Source organism: Tachypleus tridentatus, chromosome 1 (genome assembly GCF_004210375.1).
Source record: "Tachypleus tridentatus isolate NWPU-2018 chromosome 1, ASM421037v1, whole genome shotgun sequence".
NCBI lineage: Eukaryota > Metazoa > Arthropoda > Merostomata > Xiphosura > Limulidae > Tachypleus > Tachypleus tridentatus.
Window position 1 is genome coordinate 76,830,965 of NC_134825.1, and position 19,528 is coordinate 76,850,492.

Consider the following 19,528-nt stretch of genomic DNA (forward strand, 5'->3'; position numbering starts at 1 on the left):
TAGCTTTGCGCAAAATCCAAACCAAACCAAACTGATGAAGATGTTAAGCCTAATCATATATTATAATAAATTATTTATCGATCTGAATTCGGCATTTTCATATCCCAACAGAAGCAAATGACCAAAATGTTCCAATTACTATTATTTATGGAAGAATGAAGTTAATACGAACCCTTATGCGGGTAAAACATTTAATACAGAAATGTTGTGATTTAACAAATTTACTACGTCAAAAAACTGCAAATTTCAAAAGGTAAAATTCACATTAAAGAGTAAAGAAATACACAAAGTTGAATTGGCAACAGCCTGCATACAAGCAGTTGTAAATGATAAACAGTCACACACAGAGGTTATGTAACCCTTTTCAATAGATGAGATACTGGTCACTGAATTGGTAAGCTTCCAATTACAGGCCATGATTTAAATCACAGTTAACACTAATTGTATTACATTATGTATCTTAAGTATTAACTCACTATCTGCTTTGTCCTACTGTATGTAAATACGCACTACTATCTAAAGTAAAACCACTAACTGTGATGACTTGCTCTTCTCTACTTTGTATCTAAAGTAAAACCACTAACTGTGATGACTTGCTCTTCTCTACTTTGAATAAGAAACCTTACTGTGAAGTTAACATTCTGTGATTCTTTACCATAAGCTATCTTTTCCGTTATCATTTATACTATAAGATAAGGAGTCTTGTGATATTCTGAATAACAAGTTCAGAATCAATAATGTACACACATGTAAACTCCAAATTGTTTATTAACTGTATAAAAATTTATCAAAATTTTACAGGAATGTAACTTTCCAACAAAAGATTTTAGTAACGATGTTTTCTAAATATCCAAAAAATCTAAACTGGAAACCAGCCAGTTTAGGCAAAATATACTTAAAAATTCCAGCAGAAAATCTGATATAAAAATATGACTTGTTTGATTGTCATAAGACACCAGTGAACAAGATAGTTTTTAACACGAAATTAAAAAAAAAAAATCCTTACAGTCAAAGCTTTCAAGAACAACAAAATAACATAATACGATTCTTGTGGAGGATCGAAAAGTGTAACCAAAATCTTGACTGAACAACAACTGGGTGGAATGCTTATAAAGCTAAACATTACACACAGACAAAGCGTTAACCCAAAGCTGTTTTAAGCACTGTAAAACAGGTTGTGGCGTTAAGTACACGGGAAACTAACACATCCTATAAAATAAACAAACAAAAGGCGTCACTATTTGATATGCAAACAGTAACGATGAAAGGTAAATTTTCACTTCTGTAGTTGTAGTATAGGTCGAGAAATAAGAAATGAACTTTTAAACATCTTAAAAATAAGCACACTACTAAGAAATGCTCTTTACCGCTATGAAATACGAGTTAATTATCTACCAATGGTAAGTTTTTTTGATTTTCACTATATAATAAAAATATTACAGAAATAAAACTACCCAACGTTAGTTAACTTTTTTTAATGATACAAAACTCTGCTGGATATAAGTAGGATGCCTAATAACAAACGAGAAAGTATGAAAAAATAAGAAAACAAGTCAACAACCAGATATCACTACCGCCCATGCTTAAGGGTATTAAATATACAGCAACTGCCAACATCCCACTGCTATTCACACAATACACTTTTGTTCAACAAGCATTCTTGGAATAGCCTACGAAATCAAACTCACTTACACTATTTTAAAAAAATACATATAAAAACTCGTAGATTCGAAACACAAACGGTATACACCATAATCATGTCGCCAGTGTCAGAGACCTGCTCTGACATTCTCCATGTGCCATCGCACATTAACGTTCTAATCCACCAACTGCTGATAAAGCCTATAGCTGCAAGTATCACGTGACTAACTACCGTCCAGCCGACTTCCTAGTAAGGAGAATCTGGCTCCGCCGGGTTCACCAATACACAGGAAAAAGCCGGTTTCCATTTTCGGGCACTTTGGCCTTTCGCACGGCTCCCCTCCAGCAAGGCCGGCTATGACTAATATGGGGAAGTTTATCACCATAAAAGGAAAAGGATACACCCTCTCTGGCCAAATTTGGGAAGGCGCCAGAAGTCCGAGAGAGACTCACTGACAGAGTTGAAGAAGAGAAAGAGAGAAGAAGAGGCGTAGATGTTCGGCGTGCCTAACACGCGCGGCGCCCAGCGCTGCACGTGCGGCAGACCCGGTGATGAACTGTTCGTTACTGCTGCGTCTTGCTGATTGGATGTCAGAGGTCGTCAGCCAGAAAAGGTTCATCTAAATTGTATAAAATGGGGGAAGCTTCTGCGTGTTATACTCGGGAACCTGGGCGTACATGTGCGGTTGGTAGTGGGACACCTGTACAGAGGAAGAAGAACAGATGTTTTACGTTTTTTTTCAATGGAGTCGATAACACCACAGACTACACCTGATCTTTGACTAGTGCTAAATATTAATACAAATCTAATTAGATATTATTCCACATTACGTTTGTAATAAACTCGATAAATGACATACTAACGTGCACCACTAAACCTGCCATACGTTCAAAGTTTTAAATTAAAAACACAAGTAATGCAAGACCTTTAGAAGAACTGTTTTGTTAGGTGCTAAAATTAGCACAAAAGTTTTCCTTCTCATACTAATTAACCCCTCTCAAATTCACATGATGCAGTAATTACGTTAATAACAAATTGGCTAATTACATTCAAGCAAAAAACTTTCAAATAACACTATAAAGTAAAATATTATGCATGGTTATATTTTCTCTATTCAATATTGCACGTGTAAAAAAAATTGTCAGTGCAAATACTGATGCAGTTTACTTTAGAGAAGTGCAATTTTTTTAAGGTATATAAGACATGGTAAATTTTTTATTTCAGTTCAATGAAGTCTGGTATTTAAGGGTTAAGCTTAAAACTGAGAAAAACACCTTACATCTACAGCAGCTATTTAAAGAAAAAAATTAAATATGAATACACATACTTAGGTTACACCTAAACTACACAGAACCATGTATCACACAAGTAAGGACTGAATGTCTTGTCACTTTACCATCAAGGTTTGTTGCTGAAACCTAAAACATTAATAAGTAGAAATGCCAAAAAAATATTATCTTTCCAAATGTTCTTTATTTTAACAAATAAACTGATAATGTAAGTTTCTTTCCAATTAAGGCTTTACTTTATCAGAAGAGTTCTAGAAAATTAACCATTTTCATAAAGCCAAACTTACAACAAAAAAAAGTCTGAAAGTAATTTTTGCATTAAAAAAGTATGTCAAATATACATATTTTAGCTCCTAAACATTTATCAACTTTAGTTGAGCTTACTGCTAACATTTCTTCACAAGTGGAAATATGGAGACTACTTTTTATTTATCAGTTTTTTTCATTTACATACTAAATATTGTTCTTTCATTGTTTCCTAAAGGAACTAAAAAATAAATATAAGTATGTGGATAGTCTTATGATTTAATTTCCATATCTGTTATAATGTAGTATGCTGATAATACTTGTAGTAAAAAGTTATACAAGTGAATTTTGATAGGGCTGGCTCATAATCTTGGAGAGCTCAGTGGTAGAACATTTGCCTTGTTAACCAGAAATTCTGTGTTCAAGTTCTGATCACAGAGTTTATTTTTACTTTAATTATTTTTTCTCTTAAAACTAATGCTAAATATTGTTCTTTCATTATTTCCTAAGATAAAGTAATAAAAAATATATGAAGAAATTCCACTAGCATATATTATCTTTTTCCACTATATATATCAAACTTCTTGCAAGTTTAAAGGTCATGACTTCAAACAAATTTAAGTTTGAAAGCAGTATGATTTATTTAAATACCAATATAAACACATTCAAACTTTATAACAAGATATATTCTTGTAACTAACAGAACTAGTTTACTTACTCTATTTTCTGTGTCCTCATTCACACTGTAGACCAGCTCAGTTTCTTCAAAACCAGTAGCACTCATGCGCTGATCCAGCCCCGAGACTCCTGGACCAGCCAGGGCATCAGGAGAATTCAGACAAGTCTGGATTAGTGCTTTGCCAGCATCACTGGTTATCATAGGTTGTAACTTCCTAGTAGCAAACGTGTACACATGGCCAGTTTCACTAGCTACCAGTAACATTACTTGAGTACCAGTCAGTGTTGACAACTCATAAGCCTGTTGAAAACATTCGATTAGAACTCAACCCAACATTTACTAGAACATGTTATTCAGTTTGAACAGTTGACTAGCTTTCTTTAATTGAAAGAAACAATTTATACAGATAAAAACCTTCAACTCTATGTAACAACTCTATTTATACAAATCAAAGAGACAAAAAAAGGAAGCACATTAATTATTTCAGAGGGAAAAACACTTTATATCCAACAGTTAAACTTGCATTATTTTAAGTTACTGTTAACTGATGTTTATTATGTGAACAGGGTTTCATCTGTTATGACCCCATTTTTTTCAGTGCAGTAATAGAATGTGTAATTTTACAAATATCTTGTTTTTTGCTCTCAATAAAAAAGCATGATTTCTTAAAATTGCTTAAATTAAATTTTTACACTACTCATTGGTATTTACATGATATAAAGAACTAATTTACATTAAAGAAAACATTTTAAATGTTTCTTGCTCCATTTAAAATTGTATATCCCATCTTGTGTATACCTTATACATCATATTAATTTATTATAATCTTAAATTCAGGAGTTCTACAAATCATTATTTTAAATTTATTTACAGAAAATTTTGAAAATTGTGCCAGAGCACATCTCATAAAACAAATTTTCAGTAAAACCTCCATGACTAAAAAGAAATTCAGTGATGCCATTCTAGTATTATTATTTTAAAAGTTACTCTTCCATTATCATTGAGAGAAAGTCCTAATACTCACTCTATTTTACTACTGTGTGTGTATACACTTTTTCCTCTTAATTTTTATTTTTTATTGTGCAAATTAAAAATTCCTTGTTTTTAGACTATAGTGTGTATACATTACTATTTGTACCCTCACATCTGTGTAATCAGTGTGTTACTTTACATTAGTTATCTAAGGGCTTGTGAAATATTACTAAATTTATAGCCTAAAGGTATGCAGCTGATAAGTAAACACATTTTATTTCAGGTTTTAGTTTATGAATTATTGCATCATGTAGTTTATTAAGATTGTTATACAGACTTAGTTTCATTAATTTATAAGTTACTTCTTAGTTCTGTTTACAGGTTAGGGCACATTAAGGAAACAAAGTTAGTCCAACATGAACACCTAGTCTTAAGTTTAGATGAAAAAAACTGAGTAGTTAACAATAACAAAAAACATCAGACTGTTGTAAATAGCATCCAAAAATAACATTCAAAATCCAGGACACTAAATAGTACAAGATACTGATAAGATCAAATCATATGCTAGAAGCAATAACTAGTGGAAATTAAATAAAAGTGTCATTACTACTGATGTCACAGCAAGCTGTGAATGGGCAAGTGTATGACCCTTCACTTCAATAAAAACTAAATGTCATAAGGGGGCTTAGCATATCAAACTAATATACTGTAAATTGTCACAAACTTAAATTAACGGGAATGAAACAATTCTGAAGACTTAAAACTTCCTTTTAGAAGTTTTATGGGTCAATCAATACAGATACAATACACTCATGACATGATACCAACTTTAAACAACAGAAAATCCACTCAACTAATTTTCATAACTTCTAACCTTGCACTTACAACTAAGACTAGGAAAGTGGCTTTCTCACAGTGTATACTGACCAGTTTAGCACTGAAAACAGGCATTTTACAGGTAAATTACTTTGTTAGAGACAATGAATTTTCACCATAATCTTAAAACAAAGGACAGAACTCATTTTCCAATGATGATTTCTCTGAAAGAGAACCAATGAGCAAAAATGTTGTATTATATGAAAACTTTAATACAAATTTATGATGGAAGGGCAGGTTTTGTGTATTTAGTCATTTGCTTGACATTATAATCATCAAAACTAATTTTTGTATTATCAACAACTAATTGTTATTATGCTAGACTTCTAAATAGTTTTTTTTCCATTACCTTTTCATGCTAAATGAAAACTTTTCATCTCCATATAGGATTCATGGTCAAATTTTAAAGCATTTAACTTTCTTAACCATACTACAGCCTCAGCCTATTTCTTCACCACAGAATTTTTTTCACCATAATTTGGTATCTTCTGAATATTCCAAATAAAAAGTGGTAACAAGTTTAAGCACATTTTAAATCTTAGATTTATTGTATCTTAAACACTTCCACACACACATATCTGTGCATTAACCCATAGTTTGTGAGCTTTATATAAATGATTCAACAATTAACTTTTATAGAAAAATGCTTGGGACAAAACATAAAATCATACAATATGAAATATGGCCACTGTTCATGTAATTTATATTTATTAAGAAATAGAAAGTAAAATTTAAAAGCTGGAATTTTACACATGTATTGCTCACATTCAATATGTCTGGAAAATATGTTAATAAAAATGTCCCCCAAACTAAAAACATTAAAACAATGTACAATAAATTATTGCAGTCACTACAAAAGCTTAGTGTGTTCATATAAAAAATATCAAATGAAATCATTATTACTTCTAAGGTACAACAAGTTTAAATATTTTACTGTCAACTTAATTGTACTGATTTTAATCTACATGTAACAATAAAAAAAGAAGTGCCATAACTAATACTTTAGAAGATAGATAAAACTTGGTATATATGAAATTAGTGAATTTGAGAATCAACTCTTTTCTAATTTTGAAAATGTTTCAGAATATTAGCTACAGTATGTATAATTAATTACATTTTCCAGAAAACCATATAATTAACATCTCGGTTATCACATCACACAGATGTGTGACAAATCTCATAATCAAAAATTCCAATTAACAGGTGTGAGAAACGTAATTCAAATATAAAATATTACTTTACAGCTCCAAATTACAATACTTTTTATCTTTGTAGTACGTTTTTAGCGAACACACAGACTAAGAGGATTGGTACACAAAGATACAGAGAATACCAAAAAATCTGATTCCAACACACTTAACAACATTTGCATGAGATTACCTGGCAGATGACAAAAAAAGACACTAAATTCAACAAGAAATTGCAAGGTCACTTGTAGTGTCCCTGTTCATAGAGATAAGGGTGAAAAAACAGTTTGAGTGATGTTAGAAGGCAACAGTTTCTACATGCTCTGGGTTCCCAAAACCAACAGTATAAACTTCATGCAGCAATGAGAAGTGTGGAAACTGACCTACATCAAACAGATACTATGGCTGCAGGACAGGGTGCAACCCAAATACAAGAAGTTATCTTCAACACATGAGAAAGAATGATAGAGCAGCTTGATGAAAGAAAGCCACTCCTCACTCCAGGCAACACAGAGTCAACAGCTGTGGGTATCACTAATATTACACCTTTCTACCTTTTTAGATATTAACATTTTTTCCAGAATACAAATGATTCCTGGACAGTGGACATATACAAGTTTGGCAACCACCCTCCAAAGAACTTTTACTGAACTGTCTTCAAGCCACAATAAAACAAGGTGTTTTCTATATTATGGAAAGGATGAGATTTGAGCAGCTGGAAAATATAACTGACAATGTGAAGGGGTAGTCAGAGATGTAAGTACAATGTAATTCTTGAGCAAGGCCTATCTGCCTATGCCAGTGAACATCTTGCCAGAGAAGGCAGTGTTCGCATGTAATGTGAATTCCTATTTATTCAACCCAAATTACAAAATAATTGCTTAATTGTTCAGGTATTATCACTTCCCATTGATCAGGTCAAATATGGACCTTATCATCATTTGGGGTCTATTTTTGATCACTCTTTGAGAAAGCATCTCAAACAATTAATAATAACTTCCAATTAAAATAAAATGTATACCTAGGGCAAAAATTAGAAATCATTCTGGCTTTCAGTATAGCTAATTAAATATAATTTCTATATGTTTCTACTTCTAAAGATTCAAATGTATTGTTTTATATAAATATTTAATGTTTTTAAATTTATCTTCATGGACACCCTTTGCCAGGAATAGGGTTAAGTCACAAAGGCCTAGGCTTGCTTTAAATATTGCAAAAGGAAAATCCACGAAACACCAATGGTAACTTAATTCTTTGTTCCCCGTTTCTTTATTTAGTAAAACAGTGTTTTATCTTCAGTAGGTTATGTATGTAACAGCTAAAGTATTTTCTAGCTTACGATGCTTTTATAACACAAAAACCTATTACGCTTGTAGCAAAATGTGCTGAATTTGAATAAATTTCATTAGACTGGTATGCAAGACAGCTATATGTGTCATCAGCTTTTCAATATAAATTGTAGAAATGTGTATTCATTATCCCTTTCTTGAAGTCAAACAATTCTTCTCAAATACTAAATTTTATAACAATTGTTTTGTGTTGGAAAAAGTTCTAAATATATGCTTTGGGGCAACTTTAAAAGCATAAACTACATTATTGAAAAACATCAAGATAAAATTACATGATATGTTGCTATGTTTAATGTGTAATAATACATTATAATAAGAATTATTATTATTAGAAATTATTATTAAAAAGAATGTATAATCAGAAGTAAATAAAAATGCAAGATATCAAAATATCTGTTCCTCTGGAAAAAATAAATTTGATTTTCAAACAAATATAAACTATTTTATTTCTATAGTCAAGCAGGATTTAAATAAGTAATCAACTCATTTATATGTAAAACTCCACATATAAAAAACAACATTTATGTGGTTTTTAACACCCTCTATAAACTATTTTAAAGCTAGGTGACAATACTGATATAACTGATTATGTCACAAGAACAGTCAACTAATTGAAATTTGTTTTTGATTATTTCAACTATCCAAGTAATCAAAATATTACCATTATGATTTCTCATTATTATTTTTGGTTAATTCTCAGTTATTCAGCTTAATCAGTGTCACAACTTACAAAAATAATCAACTAATCAAAATCAGGATTCTTATTTCCAATTATCTTGATTATTCTATATCATGCAGAAATAACTGATTAATTAGATTTAATCAATTAATGAGCATGGTTATTAATACATTATAAATTTTCATTAACTGCCTATCTAAGATTCTACTAAGATATCACAATTATGTTAATCTCACTAACACTATTCAAAGACTTTGAGAAAAATGTACATGCATTACAAAAATTTCTCTTGGACTTAACATTTTTAAATTTTAAACTAATAACAAACAAATACAAGATTATAAATAAAAATAACCTACCAAGATATACTGTAGACATTAAAATAATCAAGTTTTTCTTTCTATATTTTGAAAAACTACATAAACGTTGTTGAATTAATCAAATCCTTCCAAATAAACAATATATATATAAACAAGTAAAAAATGATTTGACAAAATAAAACAATTCTGATGTAAATCAATAAAAACCCTATAACCCAAGCACTTTTAAAAGTTTGACCTTTCTTTTTCAGGGGCAAACATTCCCATCTGTTCCTGAAGAAGAGAGTCCAACTTTCAAAAATGGTCTAATTATAGGGTTTTTATTCATTTATATCAAGACTTCTTAAACCTACATTTTTCTAACATTATGAACAATTTTGATGTGTATATACACACACACACACACACATTGTTTGCAAACCAAGCAAAAATACTTATGATTGACCACTATTACTAAAACATTTAGGAAACAAAAAATTATCTTACCAAAACCAAACAGTAATTAAAACAAGCTTGAGTCTACAAATGAGCAACCATATTCAGACAACTTGACATTTTTATCAAAACTGAGAATGTCAATAAAACAGTGAAAACTATTTGCACAGTGTATTAAGAAAACTTTAATTTGTTAAAATTAAGTCACTATACTTACAAGTTTTTCTCTTAATAGTACAAAATATTACAGAACATATACATGTTGTTAATGCAGTTATTTAAAAAATATATATTTTGTTGGTTTTTCAACATTTTTCTTAATTTTGAAATAAATCTTCTTTCTACATATATATAGTATGTAAAAGTGTTTGAATAATGGTTACATAATGTAATGTGTGCTATTACAGTTTTCTTAGTTATTTAGATAAGTATATGGATATAAACAATGTTACTCAGTTTTAAATTCTGTTCTTTGGGTTATTGTTTTAGTTGATCAACTTATCTTTATGATCACTGCCATCATTTCTGTTTTATAACCAAACCAAATTTACATTAAATGTTTTTATGGGAAGTGAGAATACTAGTGGTGACCTTCATAATCTTGAAACCATATTTTATTTTACTCTTGTTTCCCTCTACAATTTAAAAGTTTGTTTTCCTTTAATGCTGTACAGTACTTAATGTAAAAATGCACAGGCCTGAGTTATGTCTGGTATTTCTGCTTTGCTATCCATGTAAACACACAACACTGCCTGAGAATTCATAACTAAATTTGAATAAACTAAAAATCTGATGAATTCATTTATTTTAACCATTTCATAATTTTTTTAACAATAAATCCCAAAATGTATAAGCATTGATGTTTCTAAAACAGATAGCAGGTGACAGTATAAACTTATTTTTTATGTTAAAGTAACTGTTTTCACTAACCCATTAATGGGTTAATAAAGCAAGAAAAACAATTTTCTTAATTACAGAAGTACAGAGATGTTACACCATTTTAGGCTGGTTATTGATTAGTCTGGTGGAATTACTTGAACACCCTTCTTGCTACGAACTAGAATTAACCATAAATACAGCTACGTTTATATCTGCTTTATCCCTTCCACTATTTTTTTATTTACTTATCTTGTGTAAGAAAGAGTTTATGAAACCACGCTTAATATCTGAGATATGTAGTAACACTAACAGAGTGTATGTGGATGTGAAGGATCTTATTTATTCTTTAGTTTGGTTGTGTAATTTAGGTGAAAATATTACCTCAATAGGCCAAACAACTCTCTGATACTTTTTTAAGCTTTAAATATTCTACACTGACTAACCGTAGTAAGTGGTATACTGGTCAAGGAATAAAACAACATAACGTTGTTACTGTTAAAAACAATTAACATAGTAGTTAGAGCTAATTTAAACCTACTTAATAAACTATACTCGTAGTACTACTAATAGTTACTGCTAATAATATAATTATTAGTTCGGCATTACGATTCTTAACTTAAAAAGGGAGGTAATTTAACATTATAAATAATAATGCTTTAGAAAGATACGGATACGACTATGACTTAAGTTTTAATACAAACTTTTTTCATAATTCCGGTTTTTCTTTTGCTGAAAGTCGTATATCGCCGTAATTTGTTGTCAATGAATTCCATTTTTATCTTTACACGACCCTTGGTTTTTTTTCCATTTGGTGGAATAGTTTTCTTTAGTTTGTCCGACGTGCTTCCAACATCAATTCCTGACCGTTCGGTAAATCCAGCTTCCTCAGCATTACGTTTCTGGCCACCAGGGCCATTAGAATTTCCTTCTCTCGAGTCCTCTTCACTGTCACCACTAAATCCTTGTGTTAAAGAGCCTATATTTTCTAACATGAGTCCAGGATGACTCGTTTCTTGTACAATCGATGAGATTCTCTGCATGACTGTCACTTCAAGTTCAATTCCATTCACTCAGCCTATCCTCTTGTCAACTACACAACAAACATTCAATTCCCACTCTGAGTGAGAATGTACTCGAACACCACCAGGGTAAAAAAAATTAGCTCACTGTAACATTTGCTTAAAACGCGTGTTAATGCGCTTAAAAATAATTCCGAAAAATATTAATTGGTAGATGTAATTTTTTGTCGTATAATAATTTTTAACGCTTTTCTTTTATTGATTCTTAATTTTTAATCCAAATACTTAAATATGTAAGATTATTTACCCAAAATGACTACATAAAGTAGTTAAAAGGCATTGATACATATTAAACATATTAATAGGGGAGGGCGGTGTCACCATGTTTGGAATAAGACTTTTCCATATATGGAATTCCAGGCCATATATGGAAGGAAGGAAGTATTCAAGTATCAGGTGTTTATTCAACGTTGTTAATTATTGTTTCTGATAACATTAATCCATGCTTTGTTTTTCTTTGAAGAGCTTTAGTAGAGCTTATAACTTAAATATTTCACACTTGCCTTCTTTTTTGTGGAACTTCTTTACACATTCTTCGTATATTTTATAAACTTCATTAAACGAAATATAAGCAAAATAAACGCCTGACACTCTTGGAATCAATACTTCTATTATTTCTTGTTTTCGCTTTAACAGTTTGAGTACTGGATGTAAAACGAAAATAAAAGAATCTTTGTTTAAAATCGCTGTAGTGTCAAGATTTCTCCACGTTTCGTGCAATACATAAGTGGAGTTCCTACTTTATGCATCAACGTATATTTTGGCTCAGTTTCTATTCTATAGCAAAAGAAAGCTAGTGATATGTCTCGAGAAGCCGTTCGTCAAGACAGTTACTAAAGCGTAGACAACAACTCGCTGTATTACATTCTATTATAATATTATGTTTTTGTTTTTTTCATTATACTCTGAATCGTGAGGATTCACCAATTTCATAATACCCAGAGTTTACGAAGAAACGCCTTTGAAAATAATAAGTCATGATTGAAATAATTTTTGTCGTTGTTGTTGTTGTAAGTTATATTGCGAGAGATAATAACGATATGTTTAAAACAATCTAATTATAACTTTTCGCAAGACGTTGCTGGTAATAATAATATCTACGCTTGTAACAGTATGTTGAAAACTGTTAATTTTATTAACCTAATAAACGGTAAAATATTGAACATCAAAGTTCTCGCACAAGATTTTGCTACAAAAATTGCCGTTACCGTATGTTTCAATTAATTAATTAACATATTTTTCATCAAACATTAATTATATAATAGTTACTAGTGCTATAATAACTGGTTTGTTTGTTTTTTACACCCATTAGAATATTCTTAATAATACTTTTGACTCGTACTTTTAAATTAGTAAACACGGCACTTGTTTTAGGTATTAATGTAGGTTTTGTGAAGGAGCTGTATCACTTATCAATATTATTCGATCTGTTACCAAACGAAAATAAAATCATATTTATTGATTCGTCATTATACGTCCCTCAGAGGCAATATATTGATTAAAAACAATGTTTAACGCAATATATTAAATTTTGTTTTCATGTCACGACCAAAAACGTTTAGAGAATTGTAAGTAAAGCAAAGAGTCCACATAAAAGCTTTACGTGATGCTAGTTGGACTCTCCGACATATTGCTGCACATTTGAAATGCTCCCCAAACATTGTCAAGTACACCATAGATTGTAAGATCGAGATAGATAAATTTGAAAATAGGAAAGAAAGAGGCATAACTCCTAAACTGAATGATATTGGTGTTAAGTATCTTTGTTTATGTAACCTTCAGGACAGGAGGAAGACTGCCACTGATCGCAAGCATGAGATAAACGACCATATATCAATCGACAGAAAAGTGTCCAGATCTACAGTATTAAGAAGACTCAACAAGAATGGAATAGTTGGACCTTTAGTAGCTTGAAAAACTTTTACTTCGATCTCCGACTATTGTCAAAAGATTACAATTTGTTAAAAAGTACGTAAACTGGACTGTTGATGATTGGAAAAGAGTATTAGGCATGGATGAAATATTTGGCGGAAGAAAGGCGAAAGATGCTTACTTCAATACATAGCACCTACCATGAAGCATGAGGGGAGGCAGTGTGATGGTTTGGGGTGTTTTTATGCTGAGGCGACAGGAGATATTTGCAAAATAGATGAGATAATGGACCAGCGCAAGTACTATCAGTGACTGATCCGTGGTTTGCGTATTATTGGCAAAGGATTCTACTACCAAGGACATAATGACCCCAAACACTTATCCAACCTATTCAGATATTACTTGCTATGAAATAAGCTGCTGGAGTCATTCAAATTATGCAACAGCTCCCCCCCCCCACAAAGCCCCGATCTCAACCCAATTAAAGAGATCTGCTATTTGATAGATCAAAAACTTGACAAATCAAAACGTACTTCCAAATAAATTTTATGAGAGTGTATTAAAGACATTTGGAGTAAAATGTTGATTTGAAAGAAATAATCCTAGAATGTCAAAACATATGATTACAATTGCTGCTAAAAGTTTATCCAGGTGAGAAAGGGTTGCTCGTGAACAAGATTACAGCTTAAAATTATCGTATACGAAACATATGTTGATCCTATATTGTACCAGAGAAGGGCATTCATTATTCGTTCAAAATGAGACCCGTAAAACTGAACACGTACTCAACAGGAACACTCTTTGTACTTGGTGAAAGATATATATTTCCCAAACAAGCCACTACTGAAAATTTCGCGTAATTTAATTTTCCAAAGTGAAGGACTGTTTGTTTGTAGTTATTATCATATAGCCATGAAGTTAATTAATAAGATTATCTGCAACTTTCTCGCTGGTATTTGGTCTGCTTTCTTTCAATATCTAATATCTCCAGTCAGAACTTCTCCAATTTTGACTCGTCATCACCTCTCACTCTATCATAGTACTTCAAGTTCGCATCGAGCCTAAAAACCGAAAATTGGCTCAGCAAATCGTGATGTCCACAGCTTATCATATTTCCGTATGCCTCTGTCAACAATGCTTCATACTCACCAGGTAACAAGAGCACATCTCGAATAAATGGATCGAAATAAAGTGCAAGTTTGACTAATTTGCCTATTGGAATTGTTTTATCAATGGACTTCATAACTAATTATTTCATTTTTTAACTGCACCTGTGTCAATCACTTCATCTCATGTATTTTACCTTGGTTCGCAAGCTGTTTTTATTTTTTGTTAATCAATTGCACAGGCGTTAGATTTGGCAAATTGTGGTGACAGCCTTTGTTAAGTTTTTGAATAGTTTCAGGAACATCTTCATATCTGAGAGTCAATCGAAGCACATGTCATACTTTCCTCACTTTTTCCTCACTTTGAAAAATCAGTTATGCCTTCAACTATGTTTAGCAGGATATTCAGTTTAGTTGTACTGCATACTTCCGTGACCGATGGTCACTGTTGTTAAAAGTATCTGGTATTTTCTCTAGAGGAGTATCATTTTCAATTTTTACCAGATTAGTGCCATCCATATTGAGCTCTTCTCAGAATTTAAATAATTTTTCATTGTTTATCCAACATCTTCCAATTATTTCATGCATTTTTCAGTCATGCATCTCTTGAAATGCACTGTTGTGGTGCTTGCTTGCATTCGCTTATCATTTCCAGCAATGTCAGTATCTTCTGCATATATTCAAGTGTCAGCAGGAAGTACCTTCCATGGATAATACATGTAATCCTTTCATAGTTCAACATGGATGAGAGCTGCTTCATATTAATTACACCATCTGTTGTATTAAACACCACTGAGAACTAGAAAATATTCTGACACAACATCTTTAACAGAATGGCTTAATGACTGAGACTTGTCACTCTTTACTGGATTAATAACAAGTGTAGCAATCTTGAATTGCCAGACTTGGGCCATACTTGCTCATATATGAAGGTACGTCAAACAGTTATATCAGTTGACTTACCCATTTATCATCAGCATAGTTTCAAAAGTATCCTTCAGAATATCAGAAACTTCAACCTTCACAGATATGTACACATCAGCTGTGGCTGCTTTAGACATAGTTTTCCGACTTGGCAGCTGAAATTCTCTCTCTCCATTACCGAATCGCGTCAGGTCCGAATAAATCATAAATACTATATCTCTATTTAATTCATTTGAGATTAATTCTTCTGGCTTCATTTTCATTGAAGACTGGAAGCATTTCGTAATCTGGACCTGTTTTTCATTCCAGTATTTTCCATGTTTGGTAACAGCATGTATAAGATGATTACCAGATGGTATTGATGAGCTTGTTTTGTACACATTTTGAATGTTGTCAAATTATGTATCAAATATATTCAATTAAACATAGACCTGCCCAATAATTTCTACATAAAATAGGTTTATATTACAACTTTCTAGGCAGGCCTAATATATATATCTTAATTATTTATGTAGCCTAGTACTACAGATCTAATAAAAGTTAATTTTTCTATTATAAGAATCAGTAAAAGTACAATGGAGTTTTATCACAGTTATACTGCGATATCTATATAGATCTAGATATAATATTACTCCATTAAATTAGATTTAAGCCTAGATATAGGGCGTAACGTTAGGGCTAACCTTAATTTAAAGGAAGATCTAGATCTGTATAGGTCTAATCATAATTAAATATATTTTAGTATTCAGTGATGTCGAGAAAACCCACTTGTAGAGAAATATATATGCAAAAACGGCTCGTTTGGGTTGAGAAAATATTTTACATAGAAGAGCGAACAACGTTTCGACCTTCTTCGGTCATCGTCAGGTTCACAAAAACTGGATGAGACCATATCACGTCGATACTAGTGTTGATACTAGTTCGTATTTCTGTTAATAAAGTTTAATTGTAGTTAATGCAACTGTGCTAATATGTTATAAACCGGTGGTTGTAAACGTTGTATAATATTTGCATCTATAAAATGACGTATGTTAAGACTAAATTTTAACAACTCGTCCGCCGCTAAAGTGAAATTTAAAACGGGATGGACGAGACGTAGTATTATCGCTGTAACATGTGTGTTGTCCGTGACACTTGATCACTGGGTAACTGGTGTTAATTTCAACCTTTATAAATTTATGTAGATAACTGTATGCATGTTTGAGCGTAATTGATACTTCTTATCAGTGCAATTGACATGTGCAGGCATATCATACGTTTTCTACCTTCTTATTTTACTGTATAATTTTTTTTTTAATAGTTATTCCAAGTTTATGCACGTTTTTCGTAACATGTGGTCAAGAACGTTTTTAAGGCAATTTTCTTTTAGATGCCTTTGTTCCTTTGTCATTCTGTGGAGATAAAATCTGCTTTGCTCATGAATCAGTATCGCTATAATGCTGGATGGTTTGCAAGAATAACGACAGCCATTATCTCAAATGGTAGTCCAGATGATATTTCGAGATCACGTCCTTCCCTATGTTTGAATGAGAATGACCAGCACGTATCATTATATGTAAATTTGACGTTTCCCCATTAAGTAAGAAACGCTAGCTTTAAACATCCAGATAACAGATTTTGAGTTAATTGGTTCGTAGGAATACATCTCGAGGGAAGAAGGCCAGTCTAATAAATTCACGAATCCAGTGATGATCATCTAGTTAGCATTCGTAAGGCAACAACACACACACATTGCCTTTTAGGTCTTTGAAGGATAAGACATTTTTATTATATGCTCCACACAATATCCAGTCTATTTATTTTTTATACAAACTTAGACAGCTTTAAATAAATTCAGCACTTTTGGATATTTTCTGCTAATCATCCTGTTATATAGAGGACCTACCTTAAATCATTTGAGGAAACAAATTTCACCTGAAAATAACATGTATTTAAGTTTCAAGCTATAGAAGTCGACCCAGGGTCAGCTATCCTATCAAGTAACCTTTTAACAAATACTATTGTAATCGCCCACGACGTTTCCTCTAGTTTCTTGTTCTTTCAAACTGACGATATATAATCCACTCAAATCTTTCATATAACATTTCACAATTCTTCTTAAAACCAAATCTCGTGCATGAAACACTGTAGAAATGTCAAAGAGCTTCTGAATAGGGTGATTTAAATAACAGCAAAACTGTTGAAAAGGTATAAGTGTAAATAAAAGGATTCTGGATGTTATGATGTGGGTAATGGCAGTTTAACTTTTTTTGGTACAAGATTTTCTTATTTTTGTTATTGAAATCAAGTTTTGATATTAAGCTGCGAGACGAAATAAACTAACATCTGATAGCATGGTTTTCCTACTTTAAGTTCTTATATTTAAAAAAAAAAAAAACTGCCATTACTAGAAACCTTAACCTCATATTCTTGAATTTTTCCGTCGGAGTTTTGACTAGTTCGAGTATAAGGTGATTTTTATGTTAAGATTCAAAAAACATGTTTCTTCACACAGTTTTAAAATTTCATTTACGCAATCTTTAAAACTTCATAAAGTAGTATCAAGGGTTTCTTCAGTAAAGTTTAGTATTTTATCTGTAATTTTCTCCTATCTAACTCTGTAAAGACTAGATAGATTAAATTCACCTTGTGATCACCATAAGAATACGAAATAAACCTAAATTACACTTTTCATTTTAAAATGTGTGCACATGTAACAAACAATTACACAACATTTACTTTTACAGCTGAAGCTAATGACATTTTTATTTATAATTTTAAATTTACAATTGATCTTTGAAAGTTCCAAATTTTTAGATGAAGAAAAGTATTTTTAGTTTTAACATGAACATCACTCTTTTACAGAGACGCCTGCTGGTACAGCGGTAAGTCTATGGATTTTTAGTACTAAAATCACGGGTTCGATTCCCCTGGGGGAACTCAGCAGATAGCTAGATATGGCTTTGCTATAAGAAAATACATATACTCTTAGAGTACTTGACTCCATATGTTCACACATAAGTCTTAGGTGAAAATATTCAACCAAAAAGACGCGATGTTCACTTAAAGTGTGATACATTTCGTAAGCAGTTCTTAGTGTCACAGATTTTACTTTATTTGCTTTTGTTCTCTCACAGCATTGATTGGCTTTAATATTCAGACATCATCAAAGGTTATCACAATCACTAATATTTTCAATCTTAGCGTTATGTGCTGCTTTGGTGTCTTTTCGCTTAAAATTGATATTATTTGCCGTAGAGAACAAAGAAACAAAGCGATTAACATAAGACAATGTCAACGACTTCATGGATAGCGTGATTACGCAAAAATTACATAACTAAATAAACGACTTTTTTAAAATTCTTATATAATCAAAGCAAGTCAAAAATATGTGATTTCGCCTGCATATTACACAACTTTAACGCGAAGCGCTCAGTGCTTTGCAGTTCTAATTAGAACAATATTACGTGATAAACAAGATTGTCAGCATTAGATGTCTTTCCCTTGAATAGGACACACTGATTTACGAATTAGTCTTTGTAAACTGTTTGGATATTTTACTTTTCTGGATCAAGAAGTTCTCAATTAATTGACAAGATGGTACGCTATTTGGACCCAATATTCGGTGTTTTTAATCAGCAACCACATTAACACTATTGCAATAATTTGCATATTATCCCTAAACTAAAAGTCTACCAGTTGAATTCCTTATTTTTTTTGGAGTATAATGAGAGAACAGTGTATTCCAAAGCTTCTAAAATAATTGTATTTTTCAATGAAATACTGAATAACATTGTCAAGATTACATAAGCATATATTTTTAGCCTAACAGATAAAATATATTTTGTACTGTCTTACAGCTGAAATTTCGTACAAGATGCTGTAGCCCTAGTAAAAGGACTTCTATGTACCTGCTTGATAGCAGAACTTCCGTATTCATGAACGAATATATCACTTGTTTTGTGAAATTGGAAAGGAAGAAAGTATTTAATGTTTTATAACATTTATCCACATT

At 31.5% G+C, this 19,528-nt stretch overlaps 1 protein-coding gene across 1 annotated transcript; it reads right to left on the reverse strand.

Annotated features, from left to right (window-relative positions):
- Positions 1 to 750: 750 nt before the first annotated feature.
- LOC143252853 (serum response factor homolog) lies at positions 751 to 11,965 on the reverse strand. The gene is made up of 3 exons (XM_076505631.1): positions 11,255 to 11,965; positions 3,896 to 4,156; positions 751 to 2,342 (listed from the first exon to the last, which is right to left on the reverse strand). Exons 1-3 carry the CDS (start codon positions 11,591 to 11,593, stop codon positions 2,262 to 2,264), a joined length of 681 nt encoding a protein of 226 aa, XP_076361746.1. The 5' UTR covers positions 11,594 to 11,965; the 3' UTR covers positions 751 to 2,261.
- Positions 11,966 to 19,528: the final 7,563 nt, after the last annotated feature.

Excerpts from the sequence above, each read along its gene's own strand:
- LOC143252853 (XM_076505631.1), bottom strand. The coding sequence starts at position 11,593 with ATGCAGAGAATCTCATCGATTGTACAAGAAACGAGTCATCCTGGACTC. Across the intron at positions 4,157-11,254 it reads AAACCGGAATTATGAAAAAA|GCTTATGAGTTGTCAACACT; the intron begins GTTTGTATTAAA and ends TGTTTTCAACAG. Across the intron at positions 2,343-3,895 it reads ATGAGGACACAGAAAATAGA|GTGTCCCACTACCAACCGCA; the intron begins GTAAGTAAACTA and ends TCCTCTGTACAG.